We start from the raw sequence: 16,203 nt of genomic DNA on the forward strand, positions 1-16,203 counted from the left end.
GTGTAGTGAATCACACTTTAATGATGAAGATTTAATGGGGTGCATAATGATATGAAGTTCACAATGATAAAAGAAGGCTATTGTCTTAGAAATGGATAAAGTTAGAAATAGAATTGGATTTAGAAGGATTTTAAGTGACAAAATAAATTGTTCTGAACTCTATTGAAAAAAGATTGAATTGTATGATTTTTTTATTTTTTTTTATTTTTATTAAATTCACTTTCTAGCTTATTCAACTTTGCCCTTAAACTAATTTCCTAAATTTCAATTTGTATCAAATGTAAAACCTTTTGGAAAATCAATTCTCAAAATATTTGGTACCAAACACAGGAAGCATGAACTTCTTCACCATATAAAAGAGTCATCAATTTCAAGATTTGAGACTCCATGACAGCTTTCCTCATTCACTCCAGAATACATTTCTATTCCTTTCTCTTCCTTCTTTATGAGTGAATTTGTCATATCCATCTCAGCCTCAGATCCATAGTTGAGTTTGATACATGAATAGTATAATTTCAGAAAGAATTTGATTCTTTGGTGGCTTTTGCCTATAATGCAGATATTTTCTGGACAATACCCATCTCAAAATGCAACGCAAAGATGAGTGTTCGAGTTTCTAATGGACAATGTGGATGTATGTGATAGCTACCTACCGAAAAAAGGAAAAGAAAAATGAATTACTTGGAGGAATGGTAAAAGCTCGGGTTAAGAAGTGTGAGAATGGAAAGCAAGTTGAAGTTTGAGAACAATCAGGTTGTATAAAATTAAGCTAAATGTTAGTTTTATCTCCGGTCTTTCCTACCCAGCACACTGCCTTTTAGTATTCATCCACCAAATGATTGCTCCAGCTTCGTTGGATAAAACCGGTTTGTATATGGTAGGGTTAGTGGGCAGGTTCTGGGATTACTCTTAAGCATACAGTATGGTAATGTGCAACATTCTTAAATCATATTGAGTTTGCTGAGACAGATATGAAAATTTGAATATAGGAGGTAATGGTCATGACTCATGACTTGGGAGAACTTCTTGTTCATCCAGCAGAAATTTAATCAAATATTTGATAATATCCCGATACAAAGCTAGAAAGATCAGAAGCCTTATGCCAGGGCTCAAAGGGCTACATGAATGAAGAAATCAAGACATAGAAATGAAAGATCAGTTAAAACTTAGAGACATTTTCTACCAAATTTCTGGCAGAATCTATTTTTGCACTGATAAGGAGAGTTCTCGATCAGTTTAAAAGAAATGAATAAAAGGGCTAGCTCAGTGCACAAGGCTCCCTCCATTGTGGGGTCTGGGGAGGGTCGGACTCAGATATACGCAGCCTTCTATCCGCATGCGGAGAGGCTGGATGAAACTTCTCACTTACTGTCTCATTGAAGACACGTCAAAGATTCTTGCCTTCAACCTTGGTTATTTACAATATCATCTCCAAATTACACACATGATCTCTCAAACACACCGCATTCATATAACGGGATGAAATCGACTCTATTGGTGTTTACTAGCCATCTATAATTATAATATTTGAGGAACACTACATTCCTTCGAAATTGTTCTAATCTCATTCAGGACCTCTGATTCTTGATATCCTTTCAGTCCCCATATTTATGTAACTACTAACATGACAATATGTTCAATGCACGGATTTGAGTTAGAAAGGATGAAATTTTATGTATTATTGAATAATTCTAATGTTTATATATAAACAAATCATGTATAACCAACAAACTCTTGCCGCAAGTTGAAACAAATATTCTGTTGAATTCCAATGCAGGTTTTGAACAAAACTAGTAATGTAAGGACAATCAGTCAGTTGAAGAAAAAAATGGACAATCTGTTTAAGGACTACTGTAATTTGAGATTGAAAAAAAATAATAATAATAACGGAAAGGAATCTGACATAGGTGTTCTTCACGCTCTTCTTTCAGTACAAGTTCTTCTAGCATGCAGGAAAAGTTCATTCTTCTGCAGCAGCGCTGGCAGCACTTAGATCCACAGTTAGGTCAAGAGTCTGAAGGAGGACACAATCAGATAATTTGATTAATAACCAGTTCTCAATTGAGCCACACCAAGTTGTTCACAAAGCCAAACTGCAGACTAAGGAACATGTGTCGTCTAATAATGTCTATTCTAGTCTATATGGATCCTAATGTGTTGCGTATGCCAAAACAAACTTGTGTTTAACCACATAAGAATAGAATACATAAAACGTGATCTTTCACTAATTTTTTAACCTTCTGCTTCAGATTCCTCTACAATTCTTCAGCAAGAATATTGACACTTCTCTAAGATCAATTGTCAGAATATATTCATCGTGTATATGAATTTCTTTCTACTTTTTCAATATGAATTTCTCGAGGTTCTGTTTAACTATTGTTAGGATGAAGAGGGTAGGATACGTTTTCATCTCTCGTATTAGCCAAAATTTAGCATGGCAGATTAAGCTTCTCAGGAAGGAGAAATTGCTCCATTAGAATTACCATAAAACTTGGACACTGCCTTAAGACAAGTGCGTAGTTGATTTAATGGAACAACGGGGAACATAAAAAGTAGTTCATAGCTGTTCAGAAAGAACAATATTTACGAGATTTGGTTACAGAGTTATGAAGTCAATTTATTCTGTTATTTTACCAAACTTGATGAGTCTATTTTGTTTCTCATGAGCAATTTAAATAAGTTAACATTGTTGCATAGATGAAATTGTTATTAAAATTCAAAGAAATGATGTGATTCAAATTTTTTATTACCAATGTTTCTGAAAATTATAAAGAAATCATTTTAGTGTTATAGTGATTATAAGTGCCTTCACTTGTTATAGAAAATAAACTGCAACAAATGTTTCCATTTGGTTTTCATGGTTTCTTCTGGAAAAGGACCAGTCTACGATGACTGTTTAACTGATAATTTTTCCTTTTTTTCTTTTATCTTTTTAGTACTAAATTTGACACCATTGGAGGCGTTTGATAGTGCTGCTGGATAAAAGACAATGGTTACTCGAAGTTGGTATGACAATTAGCAGTGAGCCAGTCTTAGATATTGTCTCAAAGAAAAAATTAATAATAATAATAATACTTTATGCAGATCTATATGTCATACAGCAATATCAGGAAAATAGTCTTCTAGGACATTTTATGATTCATAGGCCATGGCAAGCATCTCACAGACTATTATCAACTTTTATCAAGGACATCTCAGAAATTTACTTAACCAAATATATTGTTTATTTTTAAAGGAAAAAACTATATAAAAAACATTCATAACATTAATTATACAAAATAAAGCCAAATTTTAATTCCTAATATTTAAAAATAAATTGCAGTATTCAATTACATGTTGAAGTCTATATTTACCATAATCAAATCGAAACATTACCTTTCCAGTTATTTGGCTGTACAAGGCAATCACATCTTCTACTGTGGACTCAAAGTGTGTCGTTGCATCATAACTCTGCAAGACCAATTTGAAAGTTTATTAATGACTTTAATCTCAAAAAGAGAAGCATGAGCTTTTACCATTGCATGAAGCAATGATCCAATAATCTCAAAAAGAAAGTAAAGAACTGAAGAAAGGAAACCTGCCGGTTATTTGTGATATGGGACCATCCTAGTGCCACTAACATTGATTCTAGGACTACTGAGAACTTCCGTGCATGCCACCTCCTAATTTTTTGTGTTATAAAAAGAAGAAAGCAACAAGATTTCTACCTCTCTGATAGCATTCAGGCACACCCCAGCATGTCAACCCCCACTGCACCTTCAACTCAGACTTCCAGTGTGAGAATAACATCATATTTCCAAATCAGCTAACAAATTGCTGAATTATAGCCTTTCCAACATTGAAATGATGTTGCTAAACTTATCATGATTGTGCGAGACTCGTTGCTAGTTCAAGATTCTCACTAGGAAATCAAAATTAGGATCATAAATGTCTCATCCTAGGGTATTCTAGCCATCTAATATGTAGATTATTTGTTAATCAACACGATGTGATAAAGTTTGGTGCTTGATACGCGATTAAAAGGAAGCTGTGACAATAAAGTGGAAATGCTTTTCGTAGGTACATGGAATCAACATCAACAGGGGGTTCTATATTAGTTGGCATAGAGCTTCTCCAAGTCACACTCCCAAGAGATCCCCTGAACATCTCGAGAGAAAAGCATAAAATTCCTATATGGGGAAACATTTCTAAAGGACCCTAGCCTCAGGCCTTTTTACACATAATAGTGAGGAAATATTTCTTTGAAAGACAAAACCTCATAGCCGGTGTAATTCAACTCAAGGACCTTATCTCTATTGATAAGCCTAAAAGCCTCCTTTACGAGCACACTTCACTCCGAGGACCTTCTACTCATGAATAAGCCTCACAGCCTCATCTACAGGCACCTCACCTCCCAAGGAGTCTTACAGCCTTCTCTACAAGCATGTCTCACATCACGACTAGGTTCTACATCTCAATCATACCAAATGACATTTAATAAACTTTCCAGAATTGGTGCCATCTATGTTGTCTTAGGAAAAAACGCCCAACCCCAAACTTTACAAAAATGTCTTGTTACATGTCTACCAAGAAATGAACCTCCTTACACATAGATATTTACCTAAAGGTCCTGCAAATCCCACTACTATATCAAGAGGCCTTTTCTTCTCATAAACGAGAAGAGACCTACCAAGCTGAGGAATCCATAATTACACTTACAGGAGCAACTTGATTCTTTCTTAGACCTCTACTTACACCGTCTCTTCTGAACTTATCTGGGTTCCCACCTAGGTTTCGTTTCCCTCTGGGATTTCACTGTCACGCTCAGATTTACTGCTCTATTAGCCTAATCAGCATCACGGACCCACATTTTTATATGCCATTTAAATACTTTAATTATGGGTACTCTGCTCCTCTTTGAGCCATCTGAGTTATCAGGGTAGCAAAGTGAAATTGAAATTCAAACTTACAAAATGAATGTAGATAAAAACTGAAAAAATGTGTACTTACAGTGGATATGAAACAGTTGTCAACGGTATTCTGGTTACTGGGTTCATATCTGTCAAAAGTATCGAAAAATATTTCATCTGTAGGTCCAAGGAGATCTATGCCAGGCTTTAATTCCACTTCAGGATTATCAGTCTCTGCTTCTGTTGTAACAAAAGCAATGTATTTGCCTTTAGGAGCTACATTGTGAGAATAGGAGCAGCAGAACAGGTACCTGTAATGTTGTGGAAGAAAAGAATTTAGAAAACTCTTATATTTCCTGGTATTCATGACTTAGAAGTCATTTAACTTTTTCTTAACTTTTCTGCTTTATTAGAAGAGTGTATAAATATATCCATTGATGGCGTGAAAATAAGATTACTTTCTATGGATATGCATTGTCGAAAACAGATATTGTCTACTACTCCCATTTACCATCCCCTTCCGTCGATTAAATACTTTTATGAGACAAAAGAAAGGTAACCTTTTGTGCAATTACCAACAGTTAAATCAAGTGTTTGTGGACTGGACATATGGTATTTGATTGACTTCCTTTTTACCTTAACATTTTTCTGATTTTGAAAGAACAAAAATAGAACAAAACATAAGCCCAGAGCCAGCAGAATGATTCCCAAGTCAATTGTGTATAAAACCAGATCCACATGCAAATATGTATTCATATAAATTGCCTGCATGTATGCCTATAATACCACATAGAAATTGCCTTTTGCACATATTTTCATATTAAAAAAAGAAAAGAAAAGGATATAAAAAAAATGCAGCAAACATACATATCTGATTTACGCCCAACTTGTTTCTGAGGCAGAATAACCTGGACAGAGTGAGCATCATGGGTGTTTGGGATCGGATGACTCATTATACATATAGCACGAGCCACTTTGCCAACTTTCTTTACCTGTTGTGATAAACAGGAGGTGGAAATTTAATTCCAGTAAAAGGCAACATGATTTACGGCACCAATTGGAGATCTCTTAGAAGTTACCTTGTCAGGCAAATATGAAGGATCACATACTACTTTTTTGCATTTTGCAGTTTCTCCTTCTGATGTCACCCCAAAGGCCTTCCCATTTTCATCAAATTCTACCTGTCAGTTGCAGCATCATCAATCACGTGTCAATTAATGTAAAACATTGTTAGCAGATCGATTAACCACTCGATTGACTAAAAAAGATGTAGATAACATTCAGTTCAACCTACTATTTAAATGCCAGCTCATAAAATCCTTTCACAGTTCAATCTATTAGGGCCACATCCTCAATCAAAACGCAGAAATCACATCATCTTACTGCCTAAAATTGCATTATTATTGGCTTCCTGTTTTCCTCATGGCTTTCTCAACCAGAATCAAATCACACTATCCATTTTTGTCCACTAACAACTAATCCATACCCATGAAAAAGTATAAAGAAAAATTACTGCTTCTCTATCCTAGGGCTGTCATTGGTTTTAGTAAATATGACCATACCATCTTTAAAAATACTTCCTAACCTTCCTCAACTGCATTGCCTCTAAGTTGTCACAATTGCATCCATTTCTCGTTCTTTTCTAGTATTGCCACACATCTGCCTCAAGTTCCTCATATCAAGTATGCTTATTAGATGAACATGTTCTCACTTCACAGTATATTGGATATAAAGCATGCCATTCATATAGTTATCTTATAATATTTTCCTAGTCATCTTAAAAAAAACCTTTGCATTTATAAAGTATTTGGTAATCACATAACAATACAGAAGCAGTTCTGCCTTGATCCACCAGGTTTTCATTCTATAGGAAGCATCCTTTTTCTCTTAGACTCCCAAGGATGATCAATCCAAGATAATGAAAAATACCACTTTTGAGTTATTGCAAGCATCGACATTACTGGAACTAGTAATCTTACCAAATTTAGTGAATTAAATAGAATAAGGAAAGTGAACAGATCATATTTTTCTCAAATTTTTGGTGCTACCTTTAAGCCTTAACTTGGTAATGTACATTTCTGCTAACACATTGAAAACTGACTGTTTGCCAACCACATTATCCTGATGATGTGATGGATAGGGCTAGATATATGAAATAACAATACCCGAATTATATTAATACATTACCTTGCATTCTGGCTTGCTGAGCATGTAGGTGCCACCATAAACAGCACTCAGACGGGCAAATGCCTGCCAATATGTGACACTAGTCAGAGATTTATGATTGAATCTTTTAACAGATTCTCACAGTTTTGATGAAATATACCTGAGGCAGTTCTCCAAGACCATACAGAGGATATATATAAGGGGATCCTCCCTGAAAGCGAGCTAAAGACTCTGCATATAGCTTTTTGAAACAAAAGCTGAAACAAATTAGCTGACTACGATACCAACCACATAATACAAGCATATATAAAAAGGAAAATGATGCACCATTGACATCAATTTATTCAAGTAGAGGTGGGTTTAGAAACTGGTTTTTTCATTAAATCAGATGTAATGCTTGCTTTCATGTTATACTGTACGTTTGATATACATAAAAGATATGCAGTAAGTTAAAAAAAAATAATAATAAATAGTTTTCTAAATTTTTTGGTAGATTTTTCATTTTCCTAAGTGTCAAATTAAGAACAGACAACCGGTAACTAGTAGTTCTTGTCTGACAGCTCTTCCTTTAGCATCCAGATGAATGTGACCTTCTGTGTTAGCTCAGGTAAGGCAAGGTTAGCAAAAGAAACTATTGGTTGGGGTGCGAACTTGAGTCTAACATTGGTTGCCTAAATCTGCCTCTTCCGCTTCTGTCTTTCTGTTGCCTTCTGCTTTACTTGACTAAACCCTGCTTATAGCTTTGGGCAGGTGTGCATTAGACCTCAGACAACAGTATCAGATGCTAAAAAAATGGGAGGGGAGAATCGACCCATTTCAGTATAAATCTGAAGAACGACTGTTTGCAGCAGGTGGAGTGCGTGGAGACATTTCTTTGGGCCCCTTCAAACAGAAATGAGGGCATGATAGAGCTCAGCAGAGGGTTTGAGAATAGGGTAAGTAATACCTCAAGCTACTAATAGTTAATAAAACTAAAGTACTAATACATTAGCTCAAAAAAAGAGAGCATTGTTACCTTCTTATTACGGTTTCTTATTAGGGATAACAGCATCCATCCTTTCTATGAGTTAAAGGACAGGAATTAAGTTCTACAATCTTGAACAAAAGTATCATGCATACAAAAGGTATTACAGTCCTTATCCACCCTAACAGGAGAGGACTAGTTACACATTAAAGTACCAAACTAAAAGAATCAGGATCAGCAACCTAAAACTGAATCCCCTATTGCCTAAGTGACAAACGATTGAAATTATGTATGTTATTTCAACTCATAATTCATAAAGTAGATTCAAATAATGTCTCTGCCAAATTTTAGTATTGAACTTCACACAAGATACTTAGTTTCATTAGGGAAGAAAAAAGAACCAAGTAATATAAATATCCTGAAGAAATTATTGCACAATTATTCGATAATGTTCATTCAAGGATAAAAATTAGTAACCATTCAACAACACTATGATTGTTTTGTTAGGCAATTCCAGCCAAGCGCTTCGCCTCCCATAAAATAAAGTGTTTAAATTTGACAGTGTAAAATAAAATGCATTAAGTTCAAAATAAATAAATCTGAGAACAGAAATAATTAGGATGCATATCACATTATCACTTAATTGTCCCTTGAGGTTGTCAACAAGAAACTCCAAAGTAATTTCCATCCAACGAGAGATTCTTTTACCACTAAAAAATATCTGTTAAAATCCATGAGTCATAAATTCAGATCCATTAAGTATCCTATGATAGTTCATCACATCAGAGAAAGTACTTAAGGAGTTTTTCTACTGCTGCAACCCCTATAAGATGTCCTCTTGCTAAGTGCACTAGATGTGCACGAGGGTTGAGGGACAAAATCATCTGGTAATCCATAAAATTACAATTAATAAAGACTTGTTGATGTGAAGATTTTCCTTTCATGTAATTTTTTCAAGAGTAAAACTGTGACAATAGGAAGAACAACTGGGGGAGATCACATGAATTTCCAATTATTGTAGTTTTAGATCAAGGATCGACATTAAGCAAATATCTTTTGGCCTCAGTTATGGAAAAACTAACAACACACATTCAGGATGAGGTTCCATGGTGTATTCTATTTGTTGATAATATCGTTTTGAATGATGACACTATAGCAAAGATAAGTGCCAAATTAGATATATGGATAAAACCTCTATATACAAGAGGGTCTAAGATAAGTAGGACTAAAATTGAATATATGAGATGTAACTTTATTACATTTATTAATACAAGTAGGGATATAGTGAAGATTGGGGTCATGACATATGAAAAGGCAAACTTTTCATTACCTAGGCTCATTATGCACAACAAGAAATTGGAGACGATGTTTATCGTAAACTAAATCAGGATGATTTAAATGCATCAGTACTCTTGGTATATTGTGTGATCAGTGTATACCTTCAAAGTTGGAAGATAAATATTTTAAAACCAGTCTTAGACCAGCCATACTTTATACTGAAAAAATGTTGAGCAGCTTAGAAACAATATATTCATAAAATATGTATACCAGAACTGCGACTGTTGAGATGATGTGTGGTAAGACAAGAAAGGATAAATTAGAAGTAAACACATTTATGAGATGGTTGAAGTAGCCCTGAATCCTCTGATTGAAAATAAAATGAAAGAAAAAAGTTCAAGATGGTTTGTCCATTGCAACAATGGTCAATAACTACATGCAAATAGTTGGAAAAAGGCTTTTTGAGTAGATTTCTATAAAGGTTTCCTTGATCTATATCAAGTTGTTCTATTTTTCCCTTACCTTTTTGCACATAAGAGATAGTTGTGCATCCATAGATTCTAAACTATGTACTTCTATCCAATTCAACAAAGGTAGAAGTTGAACACAGTTTGCCTTCCTTGTTTTATGGTGGCAACAGTCACTCGTTGGGGACAGAAAGGGAAAAACCAAGGCAGTTGGAGCATGGAAGATACCACCAGAGCTATTACCCAGGGATCAACAGAAGAAGAAAAGAAATAGAACACCACAGTTGTCTTCCAATGAGGCATTACTAACTAACAATGCAATTTAACCAAACAAAAGAGGAACTCATCTATATGTAATTGATTTTATACTTTTGAACAAGAATTTGAAAACTCGGGCAATTAATTTTCTCAAGAAGGAAAATATTAAACAAAATCTTACAAAAAGAAGTGATGAAATTGATTAAACACAACTTCAGTGAAGAAATGTTAGAAAATTGTTTTAAGATCATCACTGAGAAAATATTGCTGAAAATAAATAATAAAATAAAATCGGGATGCTAAATTGTCACCTTAACTCTCTTAACAAAATCCATAGCAGGCTGATTCAAATAACTGTCATCTTTATGGAGTGCCAATGCATGCCCAATAAAATCAACCGTATTGTCATCTAGCCCATACTTCCTATATCAGAAACACATTTTTGAATAGTTAAATTGCACTACGCGTCATTACAAGAAAAAAAAAAAAAAAAAAAAAAAAAAACCCATAGTTCATATTGCTCCAGAGAAATAAAAAGGCGAATTTTTGCTTAACTACATATGGAGACGAATAAGTTCAATACAATTATGTGTGTCTGTTTTGTGATAGCCTTTTTGGCTCTCCACTTTTAGCTTCCCAAACTCCTGTTCCCATGTCTTTTTAAATATTTTTGTCCTTGCAAATGGGAATGATGTAAATTAGAAGTGAATTGTCAATAAGACTGACTAGTATATATTTCTACATTCAAACAAATTGATCATTGGTAACCCTTTAAGGCCGTCAAACTTTATCTTTTATGAAATTGTTTTCTTACCTGCCTAATTCTTTTCGTGTTTTTGTTAAAATTACTGAACAAGTGGGTTTATTTGATCAAGTTTCTCTTTGAGAGCAGTTGCAGGCAGTTTAAATTTTGCACTGATAAATTATGTAAGAACATTCTACTTAGACTTGCTTCTATTTCAAGTTCTCAACAATACAGACAGTGAACCTTGAAAACTAGGAAACGCTCTCTTTCTGGGCTCTAAGACAATTGGTTCATCCAAAATTGTTTTTTAAGAGTGTAAATTTAAGAAAAGGACCTTCCGTAAAATAAATCTACACTATACTCAATCAATTAAGTCTTTTTCCTACTATTTCAGGTTATGTACATGAATTGCTTTTCACCATTCCACACCATCTGATACCATAGAGCTATAATAAATCCCCAACACTGACAAATACCGACTACTCACATATGTGGCGGGTCCCACACTGTTAGCATTTGGTCTTCCTGTTTTGCTTAGCATTACCCTCAATGTGGACCTCTTCACTCTTCATCACTATTTCAGTTATTGATCTTCTATGGTCAAACTATCTTAATCAATTTCTTCTCATTTTATCTCCAATTAGTGTGTGTTATTTCAACTCATTTTTAATTTTATCATTTCTTGTCTGACCATAAATACATTGCAAAGCTGGCATTTCGACAACATTAATTTCTAAAAAAATGTTACATCTTACCAGCCTAACATTCTGTGACTAGTCTAATTGTTGTTTATAGAATTTACAGTTCAATTCTAGAGGTATACATCAATTACACGATATGCTAGAAGCCCTCCTCCATTTATACATCATGCTTTAATTTGTTGATTAACATCCTTTTTCAATTTCTCCCTCTTTGTGACTAATTGAGCCTATGTAATGAACATGTTCGTTTTTTGGTAATTCTTGAAACAATAAATTGTACAACTTTGGAAATCCCCCTTCTAGGTGGGATTTCTGTATTATTTTTTCTTTCTTTTTGACCCCTCTGTAGTATTCACAGCTACAGAGTATCCTACCAAATGCTAACTAGTCCCAACACCTTTCCCTGCTTTTTAGCCTTAAATTTAACACCATAAACCCTAAAATACTTGCTGTCTATAAATTATAGCACTTTCTTTTTTCTTTTGAACTTTCTGCAAATAATCACTTTTAAAACAAAGCCACTTCCAATCCCTTTTAGTCAATCAAAACCTACATTTTTCTTCCACTTTTTAAAACCCTGATGCTACAAACTTGCCAACCTCAACCCACCATTAAAGCATTCGTAGAAAGCAAAATTCTAAGTTTCATAAAGCTGTCTTACATCATCAAGCCTTATGCTCATTGAGTTTGAGTCATACCATCCATCATGATGAAGTGAGTTCATTAGATTTTCTCACTAAGTGTAACAATCAGGGACGGATCTAGGAATTCATATGGGGGGGGGGGGGAATTTATGTAGAGGGGTTTTTTCATAATTTCAGTGGGGGCAATTTCAAATTTTTATGAGTATAAATGCAAAAAAGTATAAATTTAGAGGTACAAAATATAAAAATAAAAAATTTCAGTGGGGGCGCATGCCCCCACTGAGCCCTTTACAAATCCGTGCCCGGTAACAATTCAAAGTTCCATATAAGTGGTGAATTACTTCAGCCATATCTTTGTTTATCATTGCTTTCCAATTCATTTTTATTTCTTTCCAATTCATTTTTATTTTAATATTTTACTGAAGAAGTGATTTGATTCCTAGAAACTCCACTCTACTCATTAAACCTCAACTTCTATCACTAAATCAAAAGTACTCTTACATTCCAGATACCCATTGTCACCAAACATATATTAAAGGAGATTAGCTAGACACTTGTAAATATACATTTCTGCCTATTTTTGCTTTTTTCTTTTTCTTTTTTTTTTCTTTTTTTTTTTTTTCTTTTCTCTTTGTATATTTTTTGTCAGGCAATTAGATTTGAACCAACTTCTGCTCCATGCTAAATCAATAGCATGAGTGAATATAACAAAGTCAACTGTTCATAAAATATAAATAATGCATAATATGTAAATAAATTATAAAAGAAGCTAGCACAAGGCAAGATAGAAGTGGACAAGGATGAGAGAATACGAAATAAGATCTTTTGCTGTAACTTTATTGAGGTCCATCCCTTCGTGAGACTTTGGTTCAGTCTCTTCATAGTCCTGCACATAAATGAAGAACTTCCGAGCACGACGCTTCTCAAACAAACCCATTAGTGGGGATTTAAGTGCTTCCACATCAGTAGCCGGCACTTTGTGAACCTGTAATAGGTCAAACACGTTGTTTTTTCAGAAAAAGAGGTTAAAATCTATATGCTATGTACCCAAAGGTTAGACTAAATACTCGGTGGAGAGAATAATCAAACCTTCCCTTTGTTGAACACAAAACTACCATCCACTGCCTTAAAATTCAGATATTTTGTAACATCAGTGTGAATAAGAACACGAACCAAGGCGCCATTAGCCATCATGAACTGCCAGAACACATAAATAATGACAGTTATCATGAGAACGATTAGAGAAGTTTGAGGGATTACTATCATAACATTTATTAAGCATCGCATGTAATAATTTCACGAGGCACTTTACGATGCAAAGATTGTAATTTTCAATGAAAATGCTATACTTCAATCCATGCAATGTTATATATATACTCTTTTTTCATACTTCCTCAATGTGAAAGTCCAGCTTTCAGCTAGGAAGTGAAAATGTCAATTTTACAAAGTGTATATAGCCTTAAATATTTAAAATAAAATATCCATAACATATATGTGTGTGAGTTCATTTATACACCTAAAATTTTCTAGTGTGAAGTTAAAAGTCCATGTAAATCCTGTATGGTGAAAGTTAGGAAGGCCTTACTATACAATCAATTGAAACAAAGTTTTTTTTTGATAAGTAAATTGAAACAAAGTTAATTAAGGCACCCAAGAAGAAAAGTAAGATCTGAAGTTAGAGTTGTGAAAACATGCACTCGTGAACCTTATGAGATGATTTACAGGATTCGCCTGGTTAATTGAGCCTAACTCAGATTGATTCAGCAGTCACATTTTTTTGGGCAAAATCAAGGTTCAAAGCTTAAATTCGCATGTAAGACCTTCATTAAAAATGAATAAGTTTGAAAAGATGTATAAAAAGTGAAAAAGCTTTTGGTTCATTAACAGTTCAAAACAAAAACATAGGACAACACTGAAAAAAGTTGTATAGGATGTGAGATCACCAGAAACCAAACAATTTCTTTATTGCCTATAAAATGTTAGCAATGAATATTGAAGAACATAATAATTTAAGAAACTGTGAATACCTTAGGGATCATATCTACATTGTAATCTCTACTTGAGCCCAATTGTGCTGGCGGTGAGTCATCGCCTCTGAATCGCTTCCAGATCTTTAGGCCAAATGGAAACAACTCAATGTCATACAAACACACACACATAAATAAAAAATAATAATAAAGAAAAAAAAAAGTGTTTTTAACAAACAATATCATAATATAACAATATAACAGTTACTAGTTGAGATTAATAAAAGTGCCTTTTACAAACAATATCTTAATATACCATACAACTGTTACCTGGTTGAGATTAAGTGAGGTGGACTCTCCTCCATAGTAATCATTTCTATCCATGTGCAGAACCTATTTCAAACGGATGCCAAGTAAGAGGGTCGTTAAATTAGTAGTCTAACATCTTTATGCAACTCAATCAGAGTTATTTCATAGAACTAAAAAGCAAAAGCACAAAAAAAAGGGTCATATAAGGATAATGCTCAAACCAGCATTTTGAGAAAACAATCTATGATTTTTGCAATAATTGATCCAATAGTGCCCAAACAAATTGAAATTACAACATGGGTTGATTCAAATGATCTCAAACACAGACTGACAGTAAATTATCAGAGTTATCGAGTACCCAAAGTCCAGGCTTGGAGGCATAGAACTGAAAAAACAAAAACATATGCACCTATAAAACAAAAGCATATGCACCTATACATATTAGCAGAAACAAAATGTCACCATGAGCAGTGAGAAAAAGTCATCACTCATTATGAGCAGTGACCGGAAGGTGATTTTTTTATGTAAGCCGCATTCTTCAAGAACAGAGGAAGCAACTAGGGAGTATCCATCTGGTGATTTTTAGCAGGGTTAAAAGAGGATGCTATTACAGTAAAAAGTATGACGGCTTCCTCTTAAAACAACACCAGCCTTACTGCACAACAAGTCAAACTTAAACAACATCAGAATCAGCTTGAATGCTTGAATAGGCTAGTGGACATTGATGTTGTGCAATGTAGTAAAATGATAATGAAGCTGACATGTAATGTAATTGTATGAAGCCAATGAAATGAGACAAAGGGTCAAGTTTTCAGTATATTGAAAACCTTGTAATCACTAATTTGAATGAGTCAAACTAGGACTTCAAAGCCTTAGATTCTCGCATAAAGATTGCTAATTAGGCTGTATAACAAAATTTTCTTATAAATTTCAAGAACATTTTTCATCTTAATCAAATACATGCAGAATTTTATTTTTCTTTCATTCACCTCACTTTCTACAACCTTCTTAGTTTACTAACCAGACAAAGCCTAGAGGAAGATTTGATAAGTATCTCCAATGACCACTGTTGGGTCAACAGGATTTGGGTTCATAAATTTCGTGTCAAAGATTTTGATTCTGTAATCTTGTTTTTATATTGTTTAGAATTTTGAATGTAGTGTTAGTAAGTTACCTCTTGTCCAAGAGCATAATTGGATTAAAGCTACAATCAAGGGTAAAAAGGTAATCTTCAAGTACAAAGGCACAAAACTAAATTTGACACTCTCATATGCACTCACCAATTAGGTCTCATGCATGCATATTTATGTTTGTGGAAAATTATTACTTCGAGAAACCTAAGTATAACTCTACAGGATACTTTGATCAATCGATCTGTCCAAGGCCACTTGACCATTGTCGGTCGGTCAATATTCAGCTCGATTGAGCTATGCAAACCTTGAGTTTCCTTTTCAGATTAACTCTCTGAAAACCTTGAAGTTTTCAGGATTCTAAGCTCTATAAAGACATATAGGATTTAGAAAACCAAGCACATGCATCATAAGTCTCTCTAACATACCAGACCTCATTGAGGGCAATCTAGTAATGTTCTGCTAGAGTTTTGGGTTTGTTGTGCATTCATTAATTCATATTGGAATATTTATATATGGTGTGGATTATCTATGGAGTTTTCGGTTTGTTCTTCATTCATCTATTGTTTTGCATTCATCATTACCTAGTTGTGTAAATCTCTTTCTCATGTAGTGGATTTGATCTAACTGGACTACGTCCCGTGGTTTTCCCCCTTGGAGTTTCCATGAAAAATCTTTAATTATG

The 16,203-nt window shown here is 34.1% G+C and overlaps 1 protein-coding gene across 1 annotated transcript in view; it reads right to left on the minus strand.

The window, feature by feature from the left end:
* Window positions 1-1,681: 1,681 nt before the first annotated feature.
* LOC132267651 (guanosine nucleotide diphosphate dissociation inhibitor At5g09550-like) overlaps window positions 1,682-16,203 on the minus strand; it is a 16,401-nt gene continuing 1,879 nt past the window's right edge. The window contains exons 2-12 of the mRNA XM_059768784.1: window positions 14,140-14,472; window positions 13,202-13,309; window positions 12,925-13,097; window positions 10,334-10,445; window positions 7,216-7,296; window positions 7,077-7,139; window positions 5,969-6,070; window positions 5,757-5,881; window positions 4,990-5,200; window positions 3,376-3,450; window positions 1,682-2,014 (exon numbers count right to left, since the gene is read on the minus strand). Of these exons, the coding sequence (XP_059624767.1) occupies window positions 1,961-2,014; window positions 3,376-3,450; window positions 4,990-5,200; window positions 5,757-5,881; window positions 5,969-6,070; window positions 7,077-7,139; window positions 7,216-7,296; window positions 10,334-10,445; window positions 12,925-13,097; window positions 13,202-13,309; window positions 14,140-14,325 (1,290 nt within the window). The 5' untranslated portion in view covers window positions 14,326-14,472 and the 3' untranslated portion in view covers window positions 1,682-1,960. The remainder of the gene's footprint in view (window positions 2,015-3,375; window positions 3,451-4,989; window positions 5,201-5,756; window positions 5,882-5,968; window positions 6,071-7,076; window positions 7,140-7,215; window positions 7,297-10,333; window positions 10,446-12,924; window positions 13,098-13,201; window positions 13,310-14,139; window positions 14,473-16,203) is intronic.

The sequence above is a fragment of the Cornus florida genome, unplaced genomic scaffold, assembly GCF_030987335.1.
Source record: "Cornus florida cultivar Cherokee Brave unplaced genomic scaffold, ASM3098733v1 CherokeeBrave_3.0.0_Hap2_Chr07, whole genome shotgun sequence".
In the NCBI taxonomy this organism is placed as follows: Eukaryota; Viridiplantae; Streptophyta; class Magnoliopsida; order Cornales; family Cornaceae; genus Cornus; species Cornus florida.